General features: G+C 42.1%; 1 protein-coding gene across 1 annotated transcript in view; it reads right to left on the bottom strand.

The window, feature by feature from the left end:
- LOC124803231 (dipeptidase 1-like) overlaps positions 1-24,188 on the bottom strand; it is a 638,586-nt gene that overhangs the window by 203,970 nt on the left and 410,428 nt on the right. The window contains exon 10 of the mRNA XM_047264411.1: positions 18,056-18,232. Coding sequence (XP_047120367.1) covers positions 18,056-18,232 — 177 coding nt within the window. The remainder of the gene's footprint in view (positions 1-18,055; positions 18,233-24,188) is intronic.

The raw sequence follows: 24,188 nt of genomic DNA, 5'->3' as shown, positions 1-24,188 counted from the left end.
TACGTCCTGAGAAGCTGACAGTGAGAGAAACCGAATACAGGGAACGACACGCTGAAGGCAGCGAAGGAGATATGTACGCCGACCCTACATTTCAACGCCACTGTTAATCAAATGAATCACAATTTTTGTCTAAAGGTCATTTCAGCTATCTTGCTCGTCGTTTAAATTTGTCTATGCGACAGACTTTTCATCGACAAATCTAAAAGCTTTTTCTCCTTCTTCCTGAACTTTCATTCTTAATCCAAATTTTTGTCTGGTGTCCTTTGTTGCTTGCTCAGAATACGTACTGAATACCATTGGGTATAGGTTACACCCCTGTCTCACTTCTTTCTCGACCACTGCTTCCCTTTCATGTCCCCCGAAACTTATAACTGCAGTCTGGTTTCTGTACGAGTTTTAAATAGCCTTGCCCTCTGTATTTTATCCCAAATACCTTAAGAATTTCAAATAGAGTTTTCCATTCAACATTGTCAAAAGTTTTTCTCTGGGTCTCTAAATGCAATAAACGTAGGCTTGCCTTTCCTTAACCTATCTTCTAAGATAAGTCGTAGATTCGGCACTGCCTTGCGTGTTACTATATTTCTTCCGAATCCAAACTGCACTCCCCCGAGATCGGCTTCTCAAGGTTACTGCAATTCATTTCGATACTCAGCTTGGATAGACAAAGCATAACTGCTTCATATGAGGGTGGGACAGCAGAGACAGAAAAAATGATTGTTACTGAAAAAAATGGCCTGCTCACAATGAAATTCTGCCTGAACAGATAAAAGACATGTGGCCGCAGACGTGTGTATCTAACTCCACTCTACACTAAATTTGGTCTAGTCGAAGACTTTGTGTAACAGCGTGGGTTCATTTACTTCCGAGAGAAGTTTAGATGGATCAGTGAAGCAAAAATAAAGGGAAGAATATTTGTAGGGCCCCTAATTAGGGAATTAACGTGCGTGAACTTCTGCTTTATTTGTTGTGTAATACTGAAACATCAACCAAAGACTCTTTTAGGCAACTACAGGGCCAGAATTACTTGATATAATGAAACAAGTCGCTAGCAGTACATTTTTGAGTGATCGCTTGGACTTATTTCTTAAAATCTTGACACCTTCAGTGACGAATGGAATGGTTCCAATAGAACGTTTCTCAAACGGAAAAGCGTTTCCAAAGCAAATGCAATTCCGTAATACTCTCCGATTACTACTGATGCTTACGGAGCTACCTTTTTGAGGCTCAGTGTCGCAGGAGATCAAGACAGAAATGTTGTAGACGTTATAGTTTCATTACTCTTTGTTACTGATTTCTTTAATTCCTTGGCGTACAGACAGATTTCTGCTGTCTGCATTTTGAAGTCTCGTTTAAAAACATGTTTGTCCTGATTCGTTGGTTGCTGTAAGCACTCACAAAAAACCTTTATTAAATGAAAACTGAGGCATGTATATATACTCTGAAATCATTTATGAATTCATTGGGCGAATTATTTATCAAAAGGTATGTATTGTTATTGTTGTTGTTGTGGTCTTCAGTCCAGAGACTGGTTTGATGCAGCTCTCCGTGCTACTCTGTCCTGTGCAAGCTTCTTCATCTCCCAGTACTAAATGCAACCTAAATCCTTCTGAATCTGTTTAGTGTATTCATCTCTTGGTCTACCTCTACGATTTTTACCCTCCACTGCCCTACAAAATTGGTGATCCCTTGATGCCTCAGAATATGCCCTACCAACCGATCCCTTCTTCTAGTCAAGTTGTCCAACAAATTTCTCTTCTCTCCAATTCAATTCAACACCTCGTCATTAGTTATGTGATCTACCCATCTAATCTTCAGCATTCTTCTGCAGCACCACATTTCGAAAGCTTCTATTCTCTTCTTGTCCAAACTATTTATCGTCCAGGTTACACACTCCATACAAATACTTTCAGAAATGGCTTCCTGACACTTAAATCTATATTCGATGTTAACAAATTTCTCTTCTTCAGAAACGCTTACCTTGCCATTGACAGTCTACTAAAATGACTCTGACCACTATGGGACTCAACTGCTTATGTCATTAGTCCCCTAGAACTTAGAACTAGTTAAATCTAACTAACCTAAGGACATCACAAACATCCATGCCCGAGGCAGGATTCGAACCTGTGACCGTAGCAGTCTCGCGGTTCCAGACTGCAGCGCCTTTAACCGCACGGCCACTTCGGCCGGCGACAGTCTACATTTTATATCCTCTCTACTTCGACCATCATCAGTTAGTTTGCTCCCCAAATAGCTAAAATCATTTACTACTTTAAGCCTCTCATTTCCTAATCTAATTCCCGCAGCATCGCACGAATTAATTCGACTTCATTACATTATCCTCGTTTTGCTTCTGCTGATGTTCATCTTATACCCTCCTTTCAAGACACTGTCCATTCCGTTCAACTGCTCTTCCAGATCCTTTGCTCTCTCTGACAGAATTACAATGTCATCGACGAACCTCAAAGTTTTTATTTCTTCTCCATTGATTTTAATACCTACTCCGAATTTTTCTTTTGTTTCCTTTATTGCTTGCTCAATATACAGATCGAATAACATCGGGGAGAGGCTACAACCCTGTCTCACTCCCTTCCCAACGACTGCTTCCCTTTCATATCCCTCGACTATTATAACTGCCATCTGGATTCTGTACAAATTGTAAATATCCTTTCGCTCTCTGTATTTTACCCCTGCAACCTTCAGAATTTGAAAGAGAGTATTGCAGTTAACATTGTCAAAAGCTTTCTCCTAGTCTACAAATGCTAGAAACGTAGGTTTGCTTTTCCTTAATCTATTTTCTAAGATAAGTCGCAGGGTCAGTATTGCCTCACGTGTTCCAACATTTCTACGAAATTCCAAACTGATCTTCCCCGAGGTCGGCTTCTACCAGTTTTTCTATTCGTCTATAAAGAATTCGTGTTAGTATTTTGCAGCCTTGGCTTATTAAACTGATAGTTCGGTAATTTTCACATCTGTCAACACCCGCTTTCTTTGCGATTGGAATTAATATATTCTTCTTGAAGTCTCAGGGTATTTCGCTTGTCTCATACAACTTGCTCACTAGATGGTAGAGTGTTGTTAGGCCTGGATGTCCCAAAGCTGTCATTAGTCCTAATGGGATGTTGTCCACTCCTGGGGCCTTGTTTCGACTTAGGTCTTTCAGTGCTCTGTCAAACTCTTCACGCAGTATCATATCTCCTTTTCCATCTTCATCTGCTTTCTCTTCCATTTCTACAACATTGTCCTCAAGATCATCGCCCTTGTTTAGACCCTCTATATTCTCCTTCCACCTTTCTGCTTTCCCTTCTTTGTTTAGAACTGGATTTCCATCTGAGCTCTTGACATTCATGCAAGTCGTTCTCTTTCCTCCGAAGATCTCCTTAATTTTTATGTAGGCATTATCTATCTTACTCTACTGAGATAAGCCTCTACATCCATACATTTGTCCTCTGGCCATCCCTGCTTAGCCGTTTTGCACTTCCTGTCGATCTCATTTTTGAGACGTTTGTATTCTTTTTTGCCTGCTTCATTTACTGCACTTTTGTATTTTCTCCGTTCATCAATTAAATTAAATATCTCTTCTGTTACCCACGGATTTCCATTAGCCCTTGTCTTTTTACTTACTTAATCCTCTGCTATCTTCACTATTTCGTGTCTCAAAGCTACCCATTCTTCTTCTACTGTATTTCTTTCCCCCATTCTCGTCGATCGTTCCCTAAGGCTCTCCCTGAAGCTCTCTACAACCTCTGATTCTCTCAGTTTATCCAGGTCCCATCCCTCAATTTACCACATTTTTGCAGTTTCTTCAGTTTTAATCTTCAGTTCATAACCAATATACTGTGGTCAGAGACCACACCTGCCCCTGGAAATGTCTTACAATTTAAAACCTGGTTCCTGAATCTCTGTCTTACCCTTATATAATCTATCTTATACCTTCCAGTGTCTCCAGGCTTCTTCCATGTATACAACCTTCTTTCATGATTTTTGAACCAAGTCTTAGCTATGATTAAGTTATTCTCTGTGCAAAATTCTACCAGGCGGCTTCCTCTTTCATTCCTTACTCCCATTCCATATTCACCTACAACGCTTCCTTCTCTTCCTTTTCCTATTGTCAAGTTCGAGTCACCCATGACTATTAAATTTTCGTCTCCCTTCACTATTTGAATAATTTCCTTCATCTCATCATACATTTCATCAATCTCTTCATCATCATCGGAGCTAGTTGGCATATAAACTTGTACAACTGTGGCAGGCATGGGCGTCGTATCTATCCTAGCCACAATAATGCGTTCACTATACTGTTTGTAGTAGCTTACCCGCACTTCTATTTTTTTATTCATTATTAAACCTACTCCTGCATTACCCCTATTTGATTTTGTGTTTATAACTCTGCATTTACCTGACCAAAAGTCTTGTTTCTCCTGCATCCAACTTCACTAATTCCCACTATATCTAACTTTAACCTATCCATTTCCCTTTTTAAATTTTGTAACCTACCTGCCCGATTAAGGGATCTGACATTCCACTCTCCGATCCGTAGAACGCCAGTTTTCATTCTCCGGATAACGACGTCCTCCTGAGTAGTTGCTGCCCGGAGATCCGAATGGGGGACTATTTTACCTCCGGAATATTTTACCCATGAGGAGACCATCATCATTTATCCATACAGTAAAGCTGCATGCCCTCGGGAAAATTTACCGCCGTAGTTTACCCTTGCTTTCAGCTGTTCGCAGTACCAGCACAACAAGGCCGTTTTGGTTAGTGTTACAAGGCCAGATCAGTCAGTCATCCAGACTGTTTCCCCTGCAACTACTGATAAGGCTGCTGCCACTCTTCACGAACCACACGTTTGTCTAGCATCTCAACAGATACCTCTCCGTTGTGGTTGCACCTACGGTACTTCTATCTGGATTGCTGAGGCACGCAAGCCTCCTCACCAACGGCAAGGTCCATGGTTCATCGGGGGAGGATTGTTATTGTAACATTGTTTCTGTTATTGCTATTGTAACAGAAACAATTTTTTTGTTATTTCACAGTTTAATTAGCACAGTTACCAAGAGCATGTCAAGCCTGACTCTAAACAACCACAGACCCCAATAAATGTGCCTGTTAGGCGACAGATTCCGTGCTGTAGAAAATCACCTTCTGAAATATGAGAGTGCGTTACATTAGGAGCTACTCCTCTGACCATAAATTAACTAAAGGCAATTACAGAGAGATGAAGTGAAATCAATGAATATTCAAAACGTGGAAAAAAGTATAACATATTGATCGTCAGTAGTAGACAGATCGTACGTTTAACTGACCACCTTAAAGGTTAGGATCTTCATATTCTTTCAGCGAGAGAGCGACGGTCAAATTACAGAAACGAAAGCCAGTAAGAAAGCAAATTGTAGACGTAACTTGCTGGACTTACAAATAACATAAAAACGATCCAATAAACAAAAAGATAGTAAGTAGATGGCGTGAGACAGTATAAAGGAAAGCACAGGTCAATTGAAGACCGTAATGCATGGAGAATGATTTCATGCACCAGTAAAAGAGAAACAGCTGATGACGATGAGGATAATGGTGATGTAAACTTCTGCTGAAATTCTCTATTATTCATAACTCCCCAAACGTGTTTGGAGCTTGCAATAGGAAAAGCGTTGAGATGACATTAATCTTCCAGTCGGATCTCTGAGTGGGAACTGTCACATGAGAAGCGATCATGAGAAAAATGTGGCATAACCAACGAAAGGGCAACATTCTTTGAGTAGGAGTGTAGATTGTCCGATGTTGAATGTGATAGGGACACCAGAAAGTCTGAAAATGGGAAATGCAAAGGCTGCTTAGATATAATGGGGGTCAGTGAACTCATCCAGAAAGAAGGTTATGATTTCAAGTTGACTGAATGTAGATAAGAGATATTGGATTCTGAAGCGTACGCCGCAGCAAATATAGACCCAAATCACCATTTAGTTATAGTGAATAGTAAACTGAAGTTTAGGGCATTAATGTGGAGGAATATATGTGTAAAACAGTGGGATTGACATCTCAAATGGGCAGTCACAGAAACTGGACAGATTAATGGAGGTATAACGAAGGTAACTTCAAAGAAACCATGGATAACTGGAGAAATACTGGAATGAATGAAATTCAAAAATATTCATCGAAAGAAAGAAATACATGAGTAGAAGTCACTTAGGAACGAAATACTGAAAAAAATACGGGGACACTTACGAAAATGATTAAACGAGAAAGATAAAAAAATCGAAAAAATTGATCGTCGAAAGGACTGAGTCAGCTTGTAGAAGAATAAACACATATTAAAAGCAAAGAAAAGAGGGCGGCTAAAGTCATATGCGGATGAGAGAATCGATAGGTGTAAGAAAAATGAAGACCTCTAAGAGAGGAAGGAATGTAGTGACGTGATGGATGAAATGGGACTCAATATGGAAGCTACAGATACAGCATTAAAGCCAAGGTTTGACAGAGCATAGGAAGATTTGTAATCAAATAAGATGGAAGGAAGAGATAACAATCTTTTGTTATTTCTGAAGTCAGAGAGGGAAGTGGCATCCAAACGACTGTAAGAACCCGAAAATTATCAGACTTTCGGAGCAAAACCGTCCACACAGTTACGGAAATCGTCACGGCAGATAAGTGCGGGAACTGTTGTACATCGTCTTAGCATCTCTTGCATTCTACCTGCTAAGAGCATCAATGTAGGGAAAACTGAGATTCTGTTAAGTGACGATCAGTTTGGCGTCAACGTGAAGATTGAACAGGCACAAGTAAAATTATCGCATGTTTATACGGATAATCGTATTAGAGAAAGTGTTCAATAATATTTAATGGTAAAATGTTCGAAACTCTCAAGAAAATGCGTCTGCTATAGGAAAGGTCAGGTAATTTAAAATATGTACAAGAACCAATAGGGAGAAAGAATAATGGATGACCAAGAATGCAGACAGGCAATGAGATAAGACTGTGTTCTTTCGTCCTGCTCTTCTATCTATACGTCGAAGAAGCAATCACGGACATAGAAGAAAGGTTCAGGAATGGGACTGAAATTCACTGCGGAAGCATATTGACGAAGAGATTAGCTGATGACATTAATTACGTAAATGAGAGTGAGGAAAAATTGCAGGATCTGTTGTTGACAACCAGGGTACATGGTTTAGGGGTATCGACGCCACACCATCAGCTGTTACCAATTGAAATCGGGACTCATGTGATCAGGCCACGGTTTATCAGTTGTCTAGGTCCTACCGATATGGTAACAAGCCCAGGAGAGTCTCTACAGGCGATGTCGTGCTGTTAACAAAGGCATCCGCGTCGGTTGTCTGCTGCCATACTGCATTAACGCGTAATTTTGTCGCACTGAGCTAACGGATGGGTACGCCACACGTCCCACTTTGATTATCTCGGTTATTTCACTCAGGGCTGTTTGTCTGTTGGCACTGACAACTCTATGCAAACGCCGCTGCTCTCGGTCGTTAATCGAGGGCCGTCGACCACTGCCTTGTCAAAGTTGAACTGTAATGCATGAAATTTGGTGTCCTCGGCGCCCTCTTGACACTGTCGATTTTGGAATATTGAATTCCCTAACGATTTACGAAACCGAATGTACCTTGCGTCTAGCTCCCTATTAATTCCCTCCGTAGAGCCATAATCATGTCGGAAACCTTCTCACATAAATCACGTGAATACAAATGACAGCTTCGCCAATACCCTGACCTTTTATACCATGTGTGCGCGACACTACCGCCATCCTAATACCTTGAGCGTTGCAAGTGCTGATATTCATACTGCTCAGGAGGCATAGATCTTACATCCGTGAAAGTTCTTCGATATGTTAAGCATGTAGAAAACTAAGAATAAATGAGGTTCAACAGTCCTGACAGGTTCCTTGTCTTTTCTTTTTTACTGTGGGGCTCAGAACTGCTGACAGATCACAAAGAGTTAATCCAGTATACCTATAATCATGTTATTTTGAACTCAAATATACGCGTCACGGAAATACTGGCGGCCCCTTATGATGAGGAGAGGATCTGCGTCACCCGTTCGAGATCAGTTGTGGCGGCACCCTTTGATGCCGTTGCGACAGTTTGTGTAAGTCGTTATTATCCTCCAACTATACTATCCCTTACCCTAGTGTTCCCTCTACACTAAACTATGCGATACTAGCCGGTAGTTTGTATTCCTGTTCCGTATTATTCAGTACACAGAATTTTTTGTGTTGACAATGAAGCTAAAGGGCGTATTTTCCTTCTATACACCCCTCCCCCACTTTCAGAGGTTTGAAATCCGAGTTAAAGAGAGATACCATACTTTGATAGAAGCACAAGTGGACTTTACCAAGTGGTTCACAAAATTCTTTCAGTCACATGTAGTCATTTAATCAATTGGCACAAAAACAGCAATATGCATAAAATGCTTTACAGAGAGGGTAAAGCTCCGGCCCCCACGTCATGTGATGAAGCGCGCACATTCAACATCTTGTCGCTTACTCGTCGTTTCACCGTCTTCAAACCATGTTCCATAGATGCTCACGACAGTGGCATGCGAATAGCCGACAGACTTCGCCATTTCCAAGAAGCTCTTTCCCAGGCACCAGGCCATAACCGTTTGTCCTCCATCAGATCCCTACATAATTACAAGGTGCAATCATTACGTAATGCAAGACATTTTTTTCTGAAAGCGGGTTTGTTTTATTCTTGTTTCTAATACATCGTACTATCTCCCACTCTTTTGGCTACAAGACCATACTTTTCAACATAATCTCCGATCAGTGCGGTAACCTTACGCCATCATCCTAGGGGGGGGCCTCTATGCCAGTATGGTGCCATCCTGTTGGTCGACTCGAAGCCAACACGTTGCTGCATAACCTCCCCACCATCCATATACTGCCTGCTTCGGAGTGCGTCTTGCATTGGGCCAAAAAGATGGTGGAAGTCGAAATGTGCTAGATGTGGGCTGTGGGATTGATGAGAAAGAACAGTCCAAGGTGTTTTGTGAGTTCCTCTCGGATTTACAGGCTTATGTTATGTCTTACGTTGTATGGAGAAGGAGAAGTTAGTTTGCATTGTCCTGGAGACAAACACGCTTAAGTAGCTTCTCCAGATTCCTGCACGTAGCGCAGCTCACTTCGGAGGTGATCGTTGCATTATGAGGGAGGACATCGAAATGAATAACCCCTTCAGAGTCCTACAAGACCTTCACAATGAGTTTACTGGCATAGGGAGCGAGTTTGCACTTTTTCTTCTGAGGAGAGGCGGTGTAGCATTTTCCATGGACTGCAGTTTCGTTTCTGGTTCGAAGTGATGAACCAATGTTTCTTCGCCTGTGACGGTATTCGACAAATAACTGCCACGACCAGTCTCGTAACGCGCAAGCAATTCCTCATATATGGTCCCTCATTGCTCTTTACGGTCTTCTGTTCGTCGGCGAGGAACCCAGCGGCCACACATCTTTAAGTGTTCCAACTGGTAAAAGTGTGTGTCACCACTGTCATCAGAGACTAAGCGAAGTGTTTCGCTGTGATCCATCGATTACCTCGAATGAGAGTGTCTGCACGTTTCAAAACAGCACATGCCTGGGATGCGTGCGGTGGTAGGCACGCGCGAGATCTATCAGGTTTGCGTGACCCTGTTGCGATGATGACAGACGCCTCGCCCAACGACTCACCGTGATTTTGTTCACTGCCAAGTCAGCGTAGGCACTCTGCAACCGCCTATGAATGTCTGCGATGGTCTGGTTTCCTACAAACGAAACTCAATGATATCTCTCTGTCTGGAACGCATTTCCGTTACAGACGCTATTTTGAATTCTATGTACAGGGCCGCCGCCTACTGGAACTTCAAGAAACCATAGGGGCTGAAACGAGAATATGCCATGTCGCCCCACAACAAATTCCGCGTTTCTCAACCGAAACCGACCAAGAAAAGAATGTGATACCTCACTTATTGGGCACCCATCGTAGGTTTCCCCATTTGCGGTGTACATCGTCACTGCTTCTTCGCAGTTCAAGAGTCCGCAAGCCCTTCGAGACGACATTCAATCTTGCGTGTGACAGTGGGTTCATCAGAATAAGTTTTCCAATACCTTAAACTAGGTTCTTACAACTTTGAACATGCACCGATTCAGCATGAATAACACTTTTGTCACTCGCTTTCATCAGGAGGATAGGAGCTGGGCGAAAAGCTTTTGGTACCAAGAAGTACTAAGAAATTATATGTTTGTTTCCATGTCCATCTTGTGCAGTCGCCGTTATGTATAACTCAGTATTGTTCCTCGTTTTAGGCTGATGAAGTTTACGAGCGTTTTCCATAAGTAGCATTCCGCTTTTATTTTGAAAGCATCTTCAATGGTAATTCGGGAAGTATGACATACATATTACGTTTCTACTATTTGGCATTTAGAGATTTAATGCATTTTTCTTTATAAATTTCGGGTACGATTTATTTTGCTTTCTCATTCTTTGTTCTTTACACACACACACACACACACACACACACACACACACACACACGCATACGCACGAGACTGTGAAAGTGCTAAAAAGAGCAGTACTGATAACGTTGGCAATACTCACAACGTACAAGAAAAACAAATGGAAAAACGGAACATGCACCGTTATTATGTGGTAGACTACCCCAAAATTGTGAAGAAAAACTGTTTTAAATCTATAAATATCATAGTCGAGAATTCCAAGAGAAGATGCTTTATAAATAAATGCGGGACGCATCTGATGAGAAATACTCTTAAACTGCAGTAGGCTTCAAAGGGAGAATAACAATAAGTTACATGCTAAGAGAGTTTCATACTGAAAACGCATTCCGATTTTCGACTAGTCCGAGAATATAAGCACAAACATAACGCACCACGTTTACGTGATCTGAGACCCATGTGTGAACTGATTGTACTTCAATAATGCTTAAATTAAATAATAATGAAGTTGTTATCGAATCGGTGTTAAAATTAGCAGTTACTGAGCCATGCTCACTCCCAACTATGCATTTTCATGAACTTCGCTGTCTATCTGTGTTTGGTTTCCCGCCCTTGTAGCGGTTACATCGTGGTTCTCCTTCCTTCTACGTGCGGCAGCAGTGATGTGTATCGATATCTGCGCCGTGTACCATTTTTGGTTTGGTGCATATAGTTTCCGGTTAGAGGGCGCGCAGGCAGTCGGTCAGTTGTTGCGGACGAGGGAAGTTATCACCGCGCGGTGCAGTCGGGTGGGGCCGCTGGCAGCCTCTGCGCAGTGTCGGAGGGTGTGTGGAGCTGTCCGATCGCTACGAGCTTCGTGGTTCACCGATCCAGGACGTCGAAGTTGAGTAGTGGTTTCAGCTACCCAAGCCACGTCCATTCATGTTGTGGTGGTTCGTTTCGGTGGTTTGCTGTTGGGGAGATTTTCCTGCGAGCAACACCAAGTATTTCTACTGCTGAAATTTAGCCGCCATCTGGTGCAGTTAACTATTTTCATTGACTACAATTTGAGTGCACCAGCGGAATTTTCTGCCTAGTGGCCGTTAGTGTGCCGGTTACCCCTCCTGGCCACTAACGTAATTTCAGGCAGCGTCCTTCTCCCACCTGTTGTCGCCGTCCAACATGGTGTGTAATTCTGACAGCTAATACATACATATTCTATTGTGGATTATCACGTTTGCAACCTTTTCTGTTTGAGTTGTCACGCACTGATTGACGGGAAGTAAGTCGCTGTGTCGATCGGTCCGTATCTGTCCCCTGGTTGGTTTCCCACGGATCAAGTGTAGTTGGGCTCACCACCTGTCTCGCCTAAGTGAACGAGGGCAGACTGACCTCACTGGAGGCTACTGAGTGCCACAAGCGTTTAATTATCTGTTTTCAGCTACTTAAAATTTAAGGCTTATGATTATTTTTTTCTTTTTTTCTTAAAAATTTTGCAAAATTAATTCTTAAATTTGTCTTTCAAGCTTAAACATTGCGGCCTTCTGCCTTTAAAGATTATGGTAACATATTTTTAAATTGTGAAACTGTATTGTGGCCTTCAGCCGTTGGTAATGCACCTTGCACACGTTTGTTCTACCTGCTTTGCCTAGAGGCTTTCCACTTAGCCGTGAAATATTTTTTTATTTATTTGCCTCTTTAATTGCATTTTTATCTTGTTGATTTTTAAAATCTCTAGTTTGTAAACATTCTGGCCTTCTGCCTTCAAAAATCTATGGTAATACATGCTGAAATTTTGAAATTTAATTGTGACCTTCACCCATTTGTACTGCACCTTTCATGTGTTTGTTTTATCTACTTAGCTGTGATGGTTTTTTAATTTTTTTATTGCTCCCTTTATTGGATTTTTTTATCCTGTTGATTTGTTAAGATTTGTTGTTTGGAGGCCTTCAGCCGTGAAAGAGTTGCATTCGGTAAAGGTCCGACTATGTGCATCAGCCATGTTATGCAAACAAGCAGCTGGGAGTAACATTGTCTGCGCATACTATGTGGAAAGTCATATATACTACGTCACAAAAAGTATACTGACAGTCCTATGCAACGTTGAATCGACATCTAGATGTCACGTGAGGCGGACTCACTACTATAAAAGGTGGCGGGGAGTTTTGTGTTGTAAGCGGAGAAGGTGTAATAGAACAGGTCGGTCAGGAGAACATGGACTAGTCGCTGGATGTCACCTCAGTAACACATAAACTAATCGTTGGATGTCACCTGAGTACCACAGCCATCAAGGACATTTCAACCCTTCTACAACTGCACAACTCGGCTGTTGGTGACGTACGTTGAAGTGAATACACGAAGGAACAAATCAGAACCAGGAAGAACTCATGGACTGACGGATATACACAGCCGAGCATTGCAGTAGGCGGCTGTAAAAATAGCATGAACGGAATAAACTACTCATGAGTTACAGCGTGCTACCAGCAATCCAGATGCTACAATGATTGTGGGTAAGGTGTTCAGAAGATTGGGGTACAGTCGTTGAGAAACTCCTCATTAGCCATAAATTTCTGTATTCAGTGCTAAGTGACGCTCCATGTGATATAAATAGCGACGCCACTGGACAGTTATTGACTGGAAGCTGGTGATTTGGTGCGATTAATCACGTAGTACCCCATGGCAATATGATGGAAGTGTTTGGTCTGGGATACGCCTGGAGAATGGTACGTGTCATCGTGTGCAGTACCAACAGAGAAGTACGAAGGAAGTGATGTAAAGGAATGGAGGGTGTTTCGTGGTTTGCAAAACGGTGGCTGCGGAACGATATGAGCACATTTTACGGCATTATGCACTAACTGCAACAGAGGAACAGTTTGGAGACGATGACTGACTGTACCACCATAACAATGCATCCGGTCATAAAGCAGCATCTGTAAGGCAATGGTTTATGGACAATAACATTCCTGAAACGGACTGGCCCGCCCAGAGCCCCGACCTAAGCACAATTGAACGCCTCTGGAACGAGTTAGAAGGTCTCCGCTTCCATAAATTATCTGGGAGTACACATTAGGACTGATTTAAAATGGAATGATCATATAAAGTTGATCGTAAAGCAGATGCCAGACTGAGATTCATTGGAAGAATCCTAAGGAAATGCAATCCGAAAACAAATGAAGTAGGTTACAGTACGCTTGTTCGCCCACTGCTTGAATAATGCTCAGCAGTGTGGGATCCGAACCAGATAGGGTTGATAGAAGAGATAGAGTAGATCCAACGGAGAGCAGCGCGCTTCGTTACAGGATCATTTAGTAATAGGGAAAGCTTTAGGGAGATGGTAGATAAACTCCAGTGGAAGACTCTGCAGGAGAGACGCTCAGTAGCTCGGTACGGGCTTTTGTTAAAGTTTCGAGAACATACCTTCATCGAAGAGTCAAGCAGTATATTGCTCCCTCCTACGTATATCTCGCGAAGAGACCATGAGGATAAAATCAGAGAGATTAGAGCCCACACAGAAGCATACCGACAATACTTCTTTCCACGAACAATACGAGACTGGAATAGAAGGGAGAACCGATAGAGGTACTCAAGGTACCCTCAGCCACACACCGTCAGGTGGCTTGCGGAGTATGGATGTAGATGTAGCTTTCAACTCACTGCCTCCTCTTATTTGGGGCTGCTGAGGAAGAATGGGGTGCCATACCTGCACAGACATTGACACACCTATTTGAAAGCACCCTGCAGAGCTCAGACCACCATAAATGCGAAGGGTTGACACAACCCATACTTGTACTCCCTAATAGGTGTGCGAATGCGTTTGATGACGTGCGTGCAACAAAAATACGAGACATCGTTCCGATAGCTGCTAACTGTAGCTGGTCTACAAATAACTTATACATTATCTCTGTAATAATTCCCAAGTCTGTGTGATACGCACTGGATAGAGTGTCGCAAACACTGGAATTAGTTTAGCTTGGTATTGTATAATTAATACGAGACATCGTCATGACATCGAACGAGTTAGTTTACATGTCACCATAATTCACACTAAGAATGAACCCAGCTATACACAAAAAACAGACAGTTCAGTTAATACATTCCAACAATAAAAATATATAACCACATGTGCCATGACTTGAGAGTGCGACTAACAGAAATTCTGAATAATCTAAGTTATCAGAAAATATAATCACTTCGTCTGAACTCTAACACAAAATCCCACGTCTACACTCCAAGGAAGAAACGTTTCTTGAGTCCACTACATATTACACCACTACGGACTACAAATGTTAAGTTAGGCTAATAATAGCCGTAAAAGAGAGAGAGAAGTAGTTACTCCCGTAAACCTAAAAAAAACCGATGGAAAGAAACCCCAATCTTTATTACATTAGTCTGATACGCACACTGTAGTGTATTACAGATGGCATGAATACAAAAAATAATGGGAAGAACCGGTAAAACATATTACCTTAGTGAGAGATATCTCATATAACCAGGAACTTTCCGAGGTAATTGCTTAATCTTTTATGTTTTTTCTTTTAGTACTGAATTCATATGTGACCGTATTTTTCACGTACAGTTTCGTCTCAATGCTAGTTCTATATATACAGGAATTTTGTGTCCATTGACTTATAAAGTCCAACCTGCCATTTTTGCAAAGAATCTAAAAGGGCCGGTTCTCCGATGAGCTGCTTGTTCTACGAATTGGTGAACTGATCAAATTCAGACTCGTATCACAATTTTCATCGGCCCAGATACCGTACGTCCAACACTTTGATGTCTTGATTAATGGTCTTTCGTTGTTCCACACTCGCATCTCTCCCATCTTTAGGAGGGAATGCAAAGTGACTGTTCAAAGAGTGAATCTTGAGTCACATCAAGCAACATAAAACTTGAATATTTCCAAGATGTTTGTTAAAATAGGTATACGAGTCCTTCTAGCTGTCTATGAACTTGCTAACAAATTCCTTGAAAGATAACTAAGAATCCGTCTGACTCAGTCACTTTTTATTCAAATTTAAAATCGGACATAATATTTTTAATGACAGCGGTGTTCCAACTTAGTTTCCGATAAGTGACGATATTTCTCACAGAGATACGTGAAAGACTTTAAATTTATGACTAGGAATTTCACCTATCCTTTCACTAGGACCAGCTTAACTTGTAGATATTTTATGGGATGCACGACGTTCCAGTGCAAAAGGAGAACAACCAAAAAGCTTGCCACTATAGTTACATTTATCAACTAGAGAAACGTATTCTGCTGAAGTTTAAATTTCGAACGGTTGTTGATTGACATAGTATGTGAAATATATAGCATTGAAATTAAAAAAAAAAACTCAAATATTTTGTCTTAATTTTAAAAATAAATGGTAGGCAATACGTCTGTTTCGTTAGGATACTAAGCTTCAGAACACTAAAACTTCAATACGTCGTTGGTAATAGGAGAACACACATGTAACGTAGCTTCGAGAGTGCACAGAGAGAGTGTTTTGAGGATGTTCTCGACGCATATGCAAATAATATAATGTATAACGCCTAAAGCTACGTGAGGTCGTATGCAAGAGTTGCTGTTGCATGTGGGAAAGCTATAATGTCAGTTGTTGTTGTTGTGGTCTTCAGTCCTGAGACTGGTTTGATGCAGCTCTCCATGCTACTCTATCCTGTGCAAGCTTCTTCATCTCCCAGTAACTACTGCAACCTACATCCTTCTGAATCTGCTTAGTGTATTCATCTCTTGGTCTCCCTCTACGATTTTTACACTCCACGCAGCCCTCCAATACTAAATTCGTGATCCCTTGATGTCTCAGAACATGTCCTACCAACCGATCCCATCTTCTAGTCAGTTTGTGCCACAAACCTCTCCCCAATCCTATTCAATACCTCCTCATTAGTTATGTGGTCTACCCTTATAATCTTCAGCAGTCTTCTGTAGCAGCACATTTTGAACTTCAGAAAACTAGCAAAACACAGCAAGACTTGCCGAGGGTCTACGGCCAGTACAGAGAATGACAGCTGACCCTTCACGTAACCGGTTTAAGATTTACCGACTACACAAATCTATTTGTAGGGAAAGCCCCCTATTCTGCTCCTAATGGATAATTTGATGATGATCGGAAAACTGCGTGAGTAGTGAAAAGAGCTTGTGTTTGCATGGGTCGTAGCAACATACTCACAGCACACAATTTAATTTTCTGGATTTACACCATTTGCGGTTAAAACCTTCATCACATAACTGACCTAGAAGAATGCGAGAGACAGAATTAGAGCTGTTAGTTCACCGAGAGCAGTGGCGCAGTGGTTAGCACACTGGACTCGCATTCGGAAGGACGACGGTTCAATCCCGCGTCCGGCCATCCTGATTTAGGCTTTCCGTGGTTTTCCTATTCGCTCCAAGCACATGCTGGGATGGTTCTTTGAAAGGGCAGGGCCGACTTCCTTCCCCGTCCTTCCCTAATCCGATGAGAGCGATGATCTCGCTGTCTGGTCTCCTCCCCCAAACCACCCTACCCTACTGTTGTTAGTTATAGCCGCTGAAATGGTCGTAATGCTACAGTTCAGAAATTCTAGTGACGCAAGCCAAAGCCGTGTCCTGTATCGCTACCATATGCACAATGAAGCAATCGTACAACAGTGTTTACAGAGAGACCCAGAGAAGATTGTCTTTCTTCGAGCGACGTGTCAAAGTTGTATCTTAAAATGTGACAAGTGTTTGTTGAATTAGTAACATATTTCTGCTGTTCATGAAGGAGGGTGGCGGCAAATGAACTACATCTTTCAAATGGATCAAACGGAGGAGCTTAGCTCTGTATACACAACCGACTCATCTAAACTTCCACCCCTTCTCATCTCAAGAGACACTGATGAGATACTTGGAACTTCGCTCAAGATTTTTGCCCCTTGTCAGGTGAAGATTATCTTTACGCCATTATCCGTCATCCCACTGTGAGCAAAGGCTAGTTGTGAAAACTTCTTCCGCAACCAGAATCAGAATCGCATATCCTAGTCGGGCGTCACCGAGCTTTTATACCTTGGCAACCTTAGTAATATAGACGAGCAGTTGTTCACTTGTTTTCGAAATAGTAAGTATAGACATTTTATATCAGTGTGATAAATATATACACCGGTCAGTCTCAGCAGCTCGGTGACATCAGTGATATACTTCCAAAGCCAAAATCGCATAAAAATTCCTTTATTTACAAACAAGTAGTTTCGACAGACTTTGCTGTCATCATCAGGCCTTCAAATTTTTTAAGATGTGTCTATTTTCAATCGACCTCAAGCCAAGTTTTCATGTAGGATTAGATACAATGTTGCACACTATGTATTTATTTATGACAAACTTTATATAATGTGCCACGTTTTATCTACTTGACAACTTGGCTTGAGGTATAACAAAAATTTTTGAAGACGTGAAGATGACAGCAACGTCTGTCGTAAATAAAGAAATATTTATGCGATCTCGGCTTAAGAATGTTTTTAGCAGGTAAAACAGATCGTTCCTTCTGACTTCTCAACATGAGAAAATTCAGATTGACCTCGTAATTGTGTTGGTTCGTTTTCAAGCGTTGAGGACTCAGCACAGCTTCAAACTGGAAAGAAGCACCTAGTCAAGTACGAACAGAAATGAAAGGACAGAGTGTCTTACCAGCTGGGTGAGCACGGAGTCAGGCACGTTGCGAGGGTTGTCGCAGAGGGCGGCTGCGGCGGAGTGCGAGAAGATAACGGGACTGCGGCTGACGTTGAGCACCGCCTGCACCGTGGCGGGCGCCGCGTGCGACAGGTCCACCACGACTCCCAGGCGGTTCAGCTCACGCACCACCACCTGGCCAACAGGCAACACGCCCACACCTCTCACAGACGAGCTAGGTACCGCCGTGAGAAAGCACATAGCGCTGGTGTTCAAAACGATAAGCCCAAGAAAACAGGTCCACCACCTCCTTAAGGCAGTTCAGCTCATGTGCCTGCCACCACATGACCCCAGGCAGAAAGCTGACACTTGTCACTGCCAACCCACGTAATGCACCTAAAACGTACACAGCGCTGATTTCAAAGGAAGAAGCCCAAGAAAACAGGTCCACCACCACCTTAAGGCAGTTCAGCTCATGTGCCACCACCTTACCACAGGCAGTACGCTGACACTGTTAAGGCAAGTAATGCACCGAAAACGTACACAGCGCTGATTTCAAAACAAGAAGCGCAAGGAAACAGGTCCACTACCACATCAAACTGGTTTGGTTCGCACTCCATCATCTGGCAGACAGGCAGCACGCCACAATCTGTCACTGCCAAGCTACCACACCATGAGACCATCGCGCCGTGAGATGGTACGCAGCACTGGTTGTAAGAACCGGAAGTTCAAGAAAACAGGACCACCACTACAACCAGGCCGTTCAGCTCGTGAACCACCATCTGGCCAACAAAGCATCTCTCCAACACCCATCACTGATAACACAGGCCAACGATGGAAAAACTTCTTTGCTGAAAATACCTTATTGTTACGTTTTTTGGGTTCAAAAAATGGCTCTGAGCACAATGGGACTCAACTTCTGAGGTCATCAGTCCCCTAGAACTTAGAACTACTTAAACCTAACTAACCTAAGGACGTTACACATATCCATGCCCGAGGCAGGATTCGAACCTGCGACCGTAGCGGTCGCGCGGTTCCAGACTGTAGCGCCTAGAACCGCTCCGCCACTTCGACTGGCCGTTTTTTGGGGTGGGAAATCCAAATATGATACTTAAAAAACTGTATCACCCACCATTTCTTCACATTTTACAGTTAAATTTATTAAATTAAGCGTTTTTTAAAGTATTTAATAGCTCTTATATAGTTAAAATAATTTGTAAAGGAGGTGTAATGAATGTAGATGACGTTGGTAGAACTGCCGAAAAACATTTACTGGCAAAAAGGTCGATTCTATTTTTGTGTTACAGATGGTGTTTTGTTTATGGCCAACCTAACCTCACTTTCCCGTTTCCTGTACATGTGCTCAGTACAAAGTCTAATCGTGGTTGTAAAAACTGAGCTGACAGTTTTTGTTATATTTGTGGTGAATTTTTGATTACAAGACACAAAAAAATTACAGACTTTCTGAATAAGGTTTATCTATCATACTTTGGAACTAAACTTGGTGATCAAAGTAAATCTTGGGCGCCACGTAAGGTATTTTATGTGTGTGTTGAAGATCTGAGAAAATGGTCCAATAAGGAGAAAAAAAGCCATTAGATTTGCTGTTACTATGATATGGCGTGAGCCAAGAAATCATTCCAATGATTGCTACTTTTGCAGTGTTGATATTACTGGTCATAATTCGAAAAACAAGAAGATAATAAGCTACCCTAACAATCCGTCCGCCATCCGACCAGTAGGGCATGGTGTAGATTGGCCGGTTTCTGAACCAGAAGTATTTTCTGATGTACAGTCTGATTTATATGAACCAGATGATGATGAAGTCCTTTGTAATACAGAAAGTCTAGAGCCCAGATTGTTTACTCAGACCGAGCTTAACGATTTGGTTAGGAATCTGGGCTTTGCGAAAGGGAAAGCTAAATTGCTTGGCTTTAGATTAAAATAAAAGAACTTATTGGCAGTTGGAACCATCATATAGATGTACATAAAGAGAGAGCAGTAATATTCCAAGCTTTTTCAACAAGAAGGCGATTTAGTGTACTGCTCAGACATTCCCGGTCTGAAGAATGAGTTTGGTATTGAATACATCTACATCTACATCTACATCTAAATCTAAATGATTACTCTGCAATTCACATTTAAGTGCTTGGCAGAGGGTTCATCGAACCACAATCATACTATCTCTCTACCATTCCACTCCCGAACAGCGCGTGGGAAAAACGAGCACCTAAACCTTTCCGTTCGAGCTCTGATATCTCTTATTTTATTTTGATGATCATTACTACGTATGTAGGTTGTGCTCAACAAAATATTTTCGCATTCGGAAGAGAAAGTTGGTGACTGAAATTTCGTAAATAGATTTCGCCGCGACGAAAAACGTCTTTGCTTTAATGACTTCCATCCCAACTCGCGTATCATATCAGCCACACCCTCTCCCCTATTACGTGATAATAAAAAACGAGCTGCCCTTTTTTACACCCTTTCGATGTCCTCCGTCAATCCCATCTGGTAAGGATCCCACACCGGACAGCAATATTCTAACAGAGGACGAACGAGTGTAGTGTAAGCTGTCTCTTTAGTGGACTTGTTGCATCTTCTAAGTGTCCTGTCAATGAAACGCAACATACAAAAACAAAGACTGGAGGCTGTTTATTGACTCATCCAAAACTAAAGGCTGTTTTATTACACAATGGTAACATGAATGCATCTATACCTGTAGGACATTCTATACATATTAAATAAAGGTATGAAAACCTAGAAATAGTGCTAAATAAATTAGGCTATTCTGCTCATGGTTGAATGTGGTGTGGCGATCTAATGGTAACATGCATGCTCCTTGCTCAACAAGGTGGCTTTACCAAATTTCATATTTCTTGTGTGAATGGGACAGTAGGGTTAGGGATCAAGACTGGTGCAGAAGGAACTGACTTGTGATGGAGTCATTAAAATCTGGTGAGATGAACATTCTACGTGAAAACCTTGTAGATCCAAAAAATGTACTCCTACTACCTCTATGTATAAAGTTAGGCCTAATGAAACAGTTTGCAAAGGCTTTGCCTAAAGATAGACTATGTTTTAAGTATCGCTGCCAAAAGTTTCCACACCTTTCAGAAGCTAAACTAAAAGAAGGCTTCTTTGTCGGACCTGACATTAGAAAATTGATGTTTGATGTTAACTTTGAATCTATAATTACCTTAAATGAGAAAGGAGCATGGGTATCATTCAAGCAAGTCGTTACAAAGTTCTTAGGACATGAAAAAGACCCAGAATATGTTTCTGTTATAGCTACGATGCTAAAGAAGTTTAAAACTTTAGGATGTTTAATAAGCCTGAAAGTTCACTTTTTGAACAGTCACCTTGAATACTTCCCAGACAATGTGGAAGATGTTAGTGAGGAGCAAGGGGAGCGTTTTCACCATGACATTTAAGTGAAGGATAAACGCTACCAACGCCAGTGGAACACCAGCTTCATGGGGGACTACTGTTAGTCACCGCACCAAGAAGTTCAGCGAGCGACTCATCGTAGAAAAAGCTACACAAGAAGCTTCAAAGAAAAAAGAGAAAGAAAATACAAACCAATTCCAGTTGGCATTTATCATTGTTTTAAGTAGCTTACTGTAAGTACAAACCATGCTTAGATTGTAGCAAAGCGTTTCATTAATTTCCCCGTTTACCGTATACCACAGGATTTTTTATAGTATATAATAAAAAGCATATTGGCCGAAAACTATGGGTGACACAAAAACACTAAAGCTAGATTTGGATTCAGCTCAAAAAAAAAACAGTAAAGCTCTGCTATCAAAGTAAAAATTGTCGTTGGCCAGTGTAATTTATGTAGCGTCGTGAGAAAAGACACAGTGCCTTCTGTCAGCTGAATACTGTGTATGAGTGGCAACTCCAGAATCGACTCTACACAATCCAGCTTCAGCACTAATACTTGCCCAACAGAGCACTGTGACCACTGGCCACTGGAACCAAGAATGAACATGACACGAAACTCACCGCTGTTTGCCAATGCTGAAACGCGAATAGGTCGGTAATGGCCGCCGAGTCTGTGACTTTTGGTAAGCATCATATGTCATCCTGCGACCTCCAATAACACTATATGTAGATATTTTTTGAGTCTTGGCGGGTGCCAGTGCATGCGTGATTCCACCAGCGCCACTTGTTCACGCGTTCCATTGACTCTGGCCCACATCGTATCATCTTTGGTGAGTTATGTGTTTCCTCTGTGGCTGTTTTTTTTGTTATGGTTTTAGGGCGCAAAACTGCTACGGTCATTAGCGCCAAAAATGACCTCTGTGGCTGTGTGGTAATGAGTGGTGTGTCGGACACGGAGCTGGACAAGTGTGCCACAGTACTCGGCGTCCTGACGACTGCAGCGAGTTAATACCGTTGACCGTTGGGCTAATGGCGCCCGCGTTTCCCTGCAGCACTGACCGGTGGTACCGGCGAGTTTAGTAGGCAAGAAGCCTCTGTTGTCGCGTGCAACCAGGTAAGACGTGCATCTGTCAATGTTGGCGTGCTATATACGTGGAGATGTATTGGACGATTTGTTAGTAGCCACGAGCAGCAGAGCAGTATGATCCGATGCCTACCTGGAGTCCTGAAGCTATTGGCCTCCTTGACATTTTGTTTGAAATCATCGATGATGATTGTTTAGTAAGTACTGTACTTGAAGAGTGTTAGTAGTGCCCGGTGTGAGCTGGCCAGGAATTCAGTTTCTTCATGCCTTTCGGTGACCCCTTTGTGGCTGTGTGTCTCAGTCTGGAGGTTTCTGTTTGCGCCAAGCTAGTATTTATCAATGTCAACTCGTAACTTACAATCGTTGTTTGTTATTATTGAGTATTTCATACTACAGACTGTAATTTCTGGTTGTTGTGAACCTCATGGCCCTTCCTGGGTCGAGTTACTGGATATCGCCTGTAGCCAAAGTTGTGTGCATTCAGCCTAAAGGTACGCACATGTGGGTCATGTGTGTGCGCTTTCTTGTATTAGCACATTCTCTTTCATGTGTTGAGAAGACCTTCGGGTTAAAGATGTACAGTTTAACCGGCCATCTGCCACTAGTGCGTATCCTAGTTACAGAGTCCAGGGCCTCAATGAAAGAATATCATGATTTTTTAAATCTTGTTGGCATTTTTATGTAATTATTCTTTCAACTGATATTGTACATTGCTTCTTGTTATTGCTTGGAAGGTTAACTTGTAGCGTTACGAGCGAGCCGATTCCATACTGAAATCGAGAGAACAGACGATAGCCAGAGATAGCTGCACATCGACGCCATGTGACGTGTGGTGGCGCCCCCTACGATCTCTATATAAGCGGCGGCCCCAGCTCCTAGCAGCCAGTCGTCGACTCACCTCGGAAGATGTTCTCCGCAGTTGAGAACGAAACGTCAGGGAGAAGAAGTTCTACAGATCGACCACGGCAACTTAGCCCGGAAGAGTTTACTGATAAAGAAATTTAAATAGTTGAATTTTCAATTGCCCGTTTAAATAATACAATGTATGTTAATTTTTAAGGAACTCGCTTTGCTTGTTGTTCTTTGGTATATACTAACAGCCTTGTATCGGCAGCGGTTGACGTGTTGCTCTTCTGCCAGTCTGGGACAGCTCGTATTGTCGGATTAGGAAGTAATTAGTAATTCTGTTATTTCTTGTGCTTCGGCGTCCTTCCCGTCATCGCACGAAGCCTAATAACTGGCAGGTCACACGCAATACTGAGGATCTCCCATTCCAGCCTCAAGATGGGTAGTTTGTTGTTATTCTTTTGCTATCGTGCCACGGCGGACGTGTTGTCGGATTAGGAAGTAATTGACTCAGTAGTTCTGTTATTGTAAGGCACTTTGCGCGTGTGATGAAAATCGTTGGGCAAACTGAGCACTGAGTTTCCTTTAAGAAAATTAAGGGTTAATTCTCATTATCATTTTAATTTTGTTTTAGCGGCTCGGTAGCTTAAAGTGATTCATGTGGGACTGGCTTGATGCCTATCAGTGAAGTGCTACTGTGGCTTCGGTTTCAAATGCAGCGTGGCCGTATCTCGTCTGTATGAGAGCAGAATAACCAGCGGAGATGTATGCTTCTTGAGGTTTATTATTTAATGTTTGTCGAACTTATATTCAAGTCCTGTTGTGGGGTTAGCCCAC

Source organism: Schistocerca piceifrons, chromosome 6 (assembly GCF_021461385.2).
Source record: "Schistocerca piceifrons isolate TAMUIC-IGC-003096 chromosome 6, iqSchPice1.1, whole genome shotgun sequence".
Classification (NCBI taxonomy): domain Eukaryota; kingdom Metazoa; phylum Arthropoda; class Insecta; order Orthoptera; family Acrididae; genus Schistocerca; species Schistocerca piceifrons.
The sequence above is the reverse complement of the archived record's forward strand: the minus strand, read 5'-3'. Positions and strand labels throughout refer to the sequence as shown.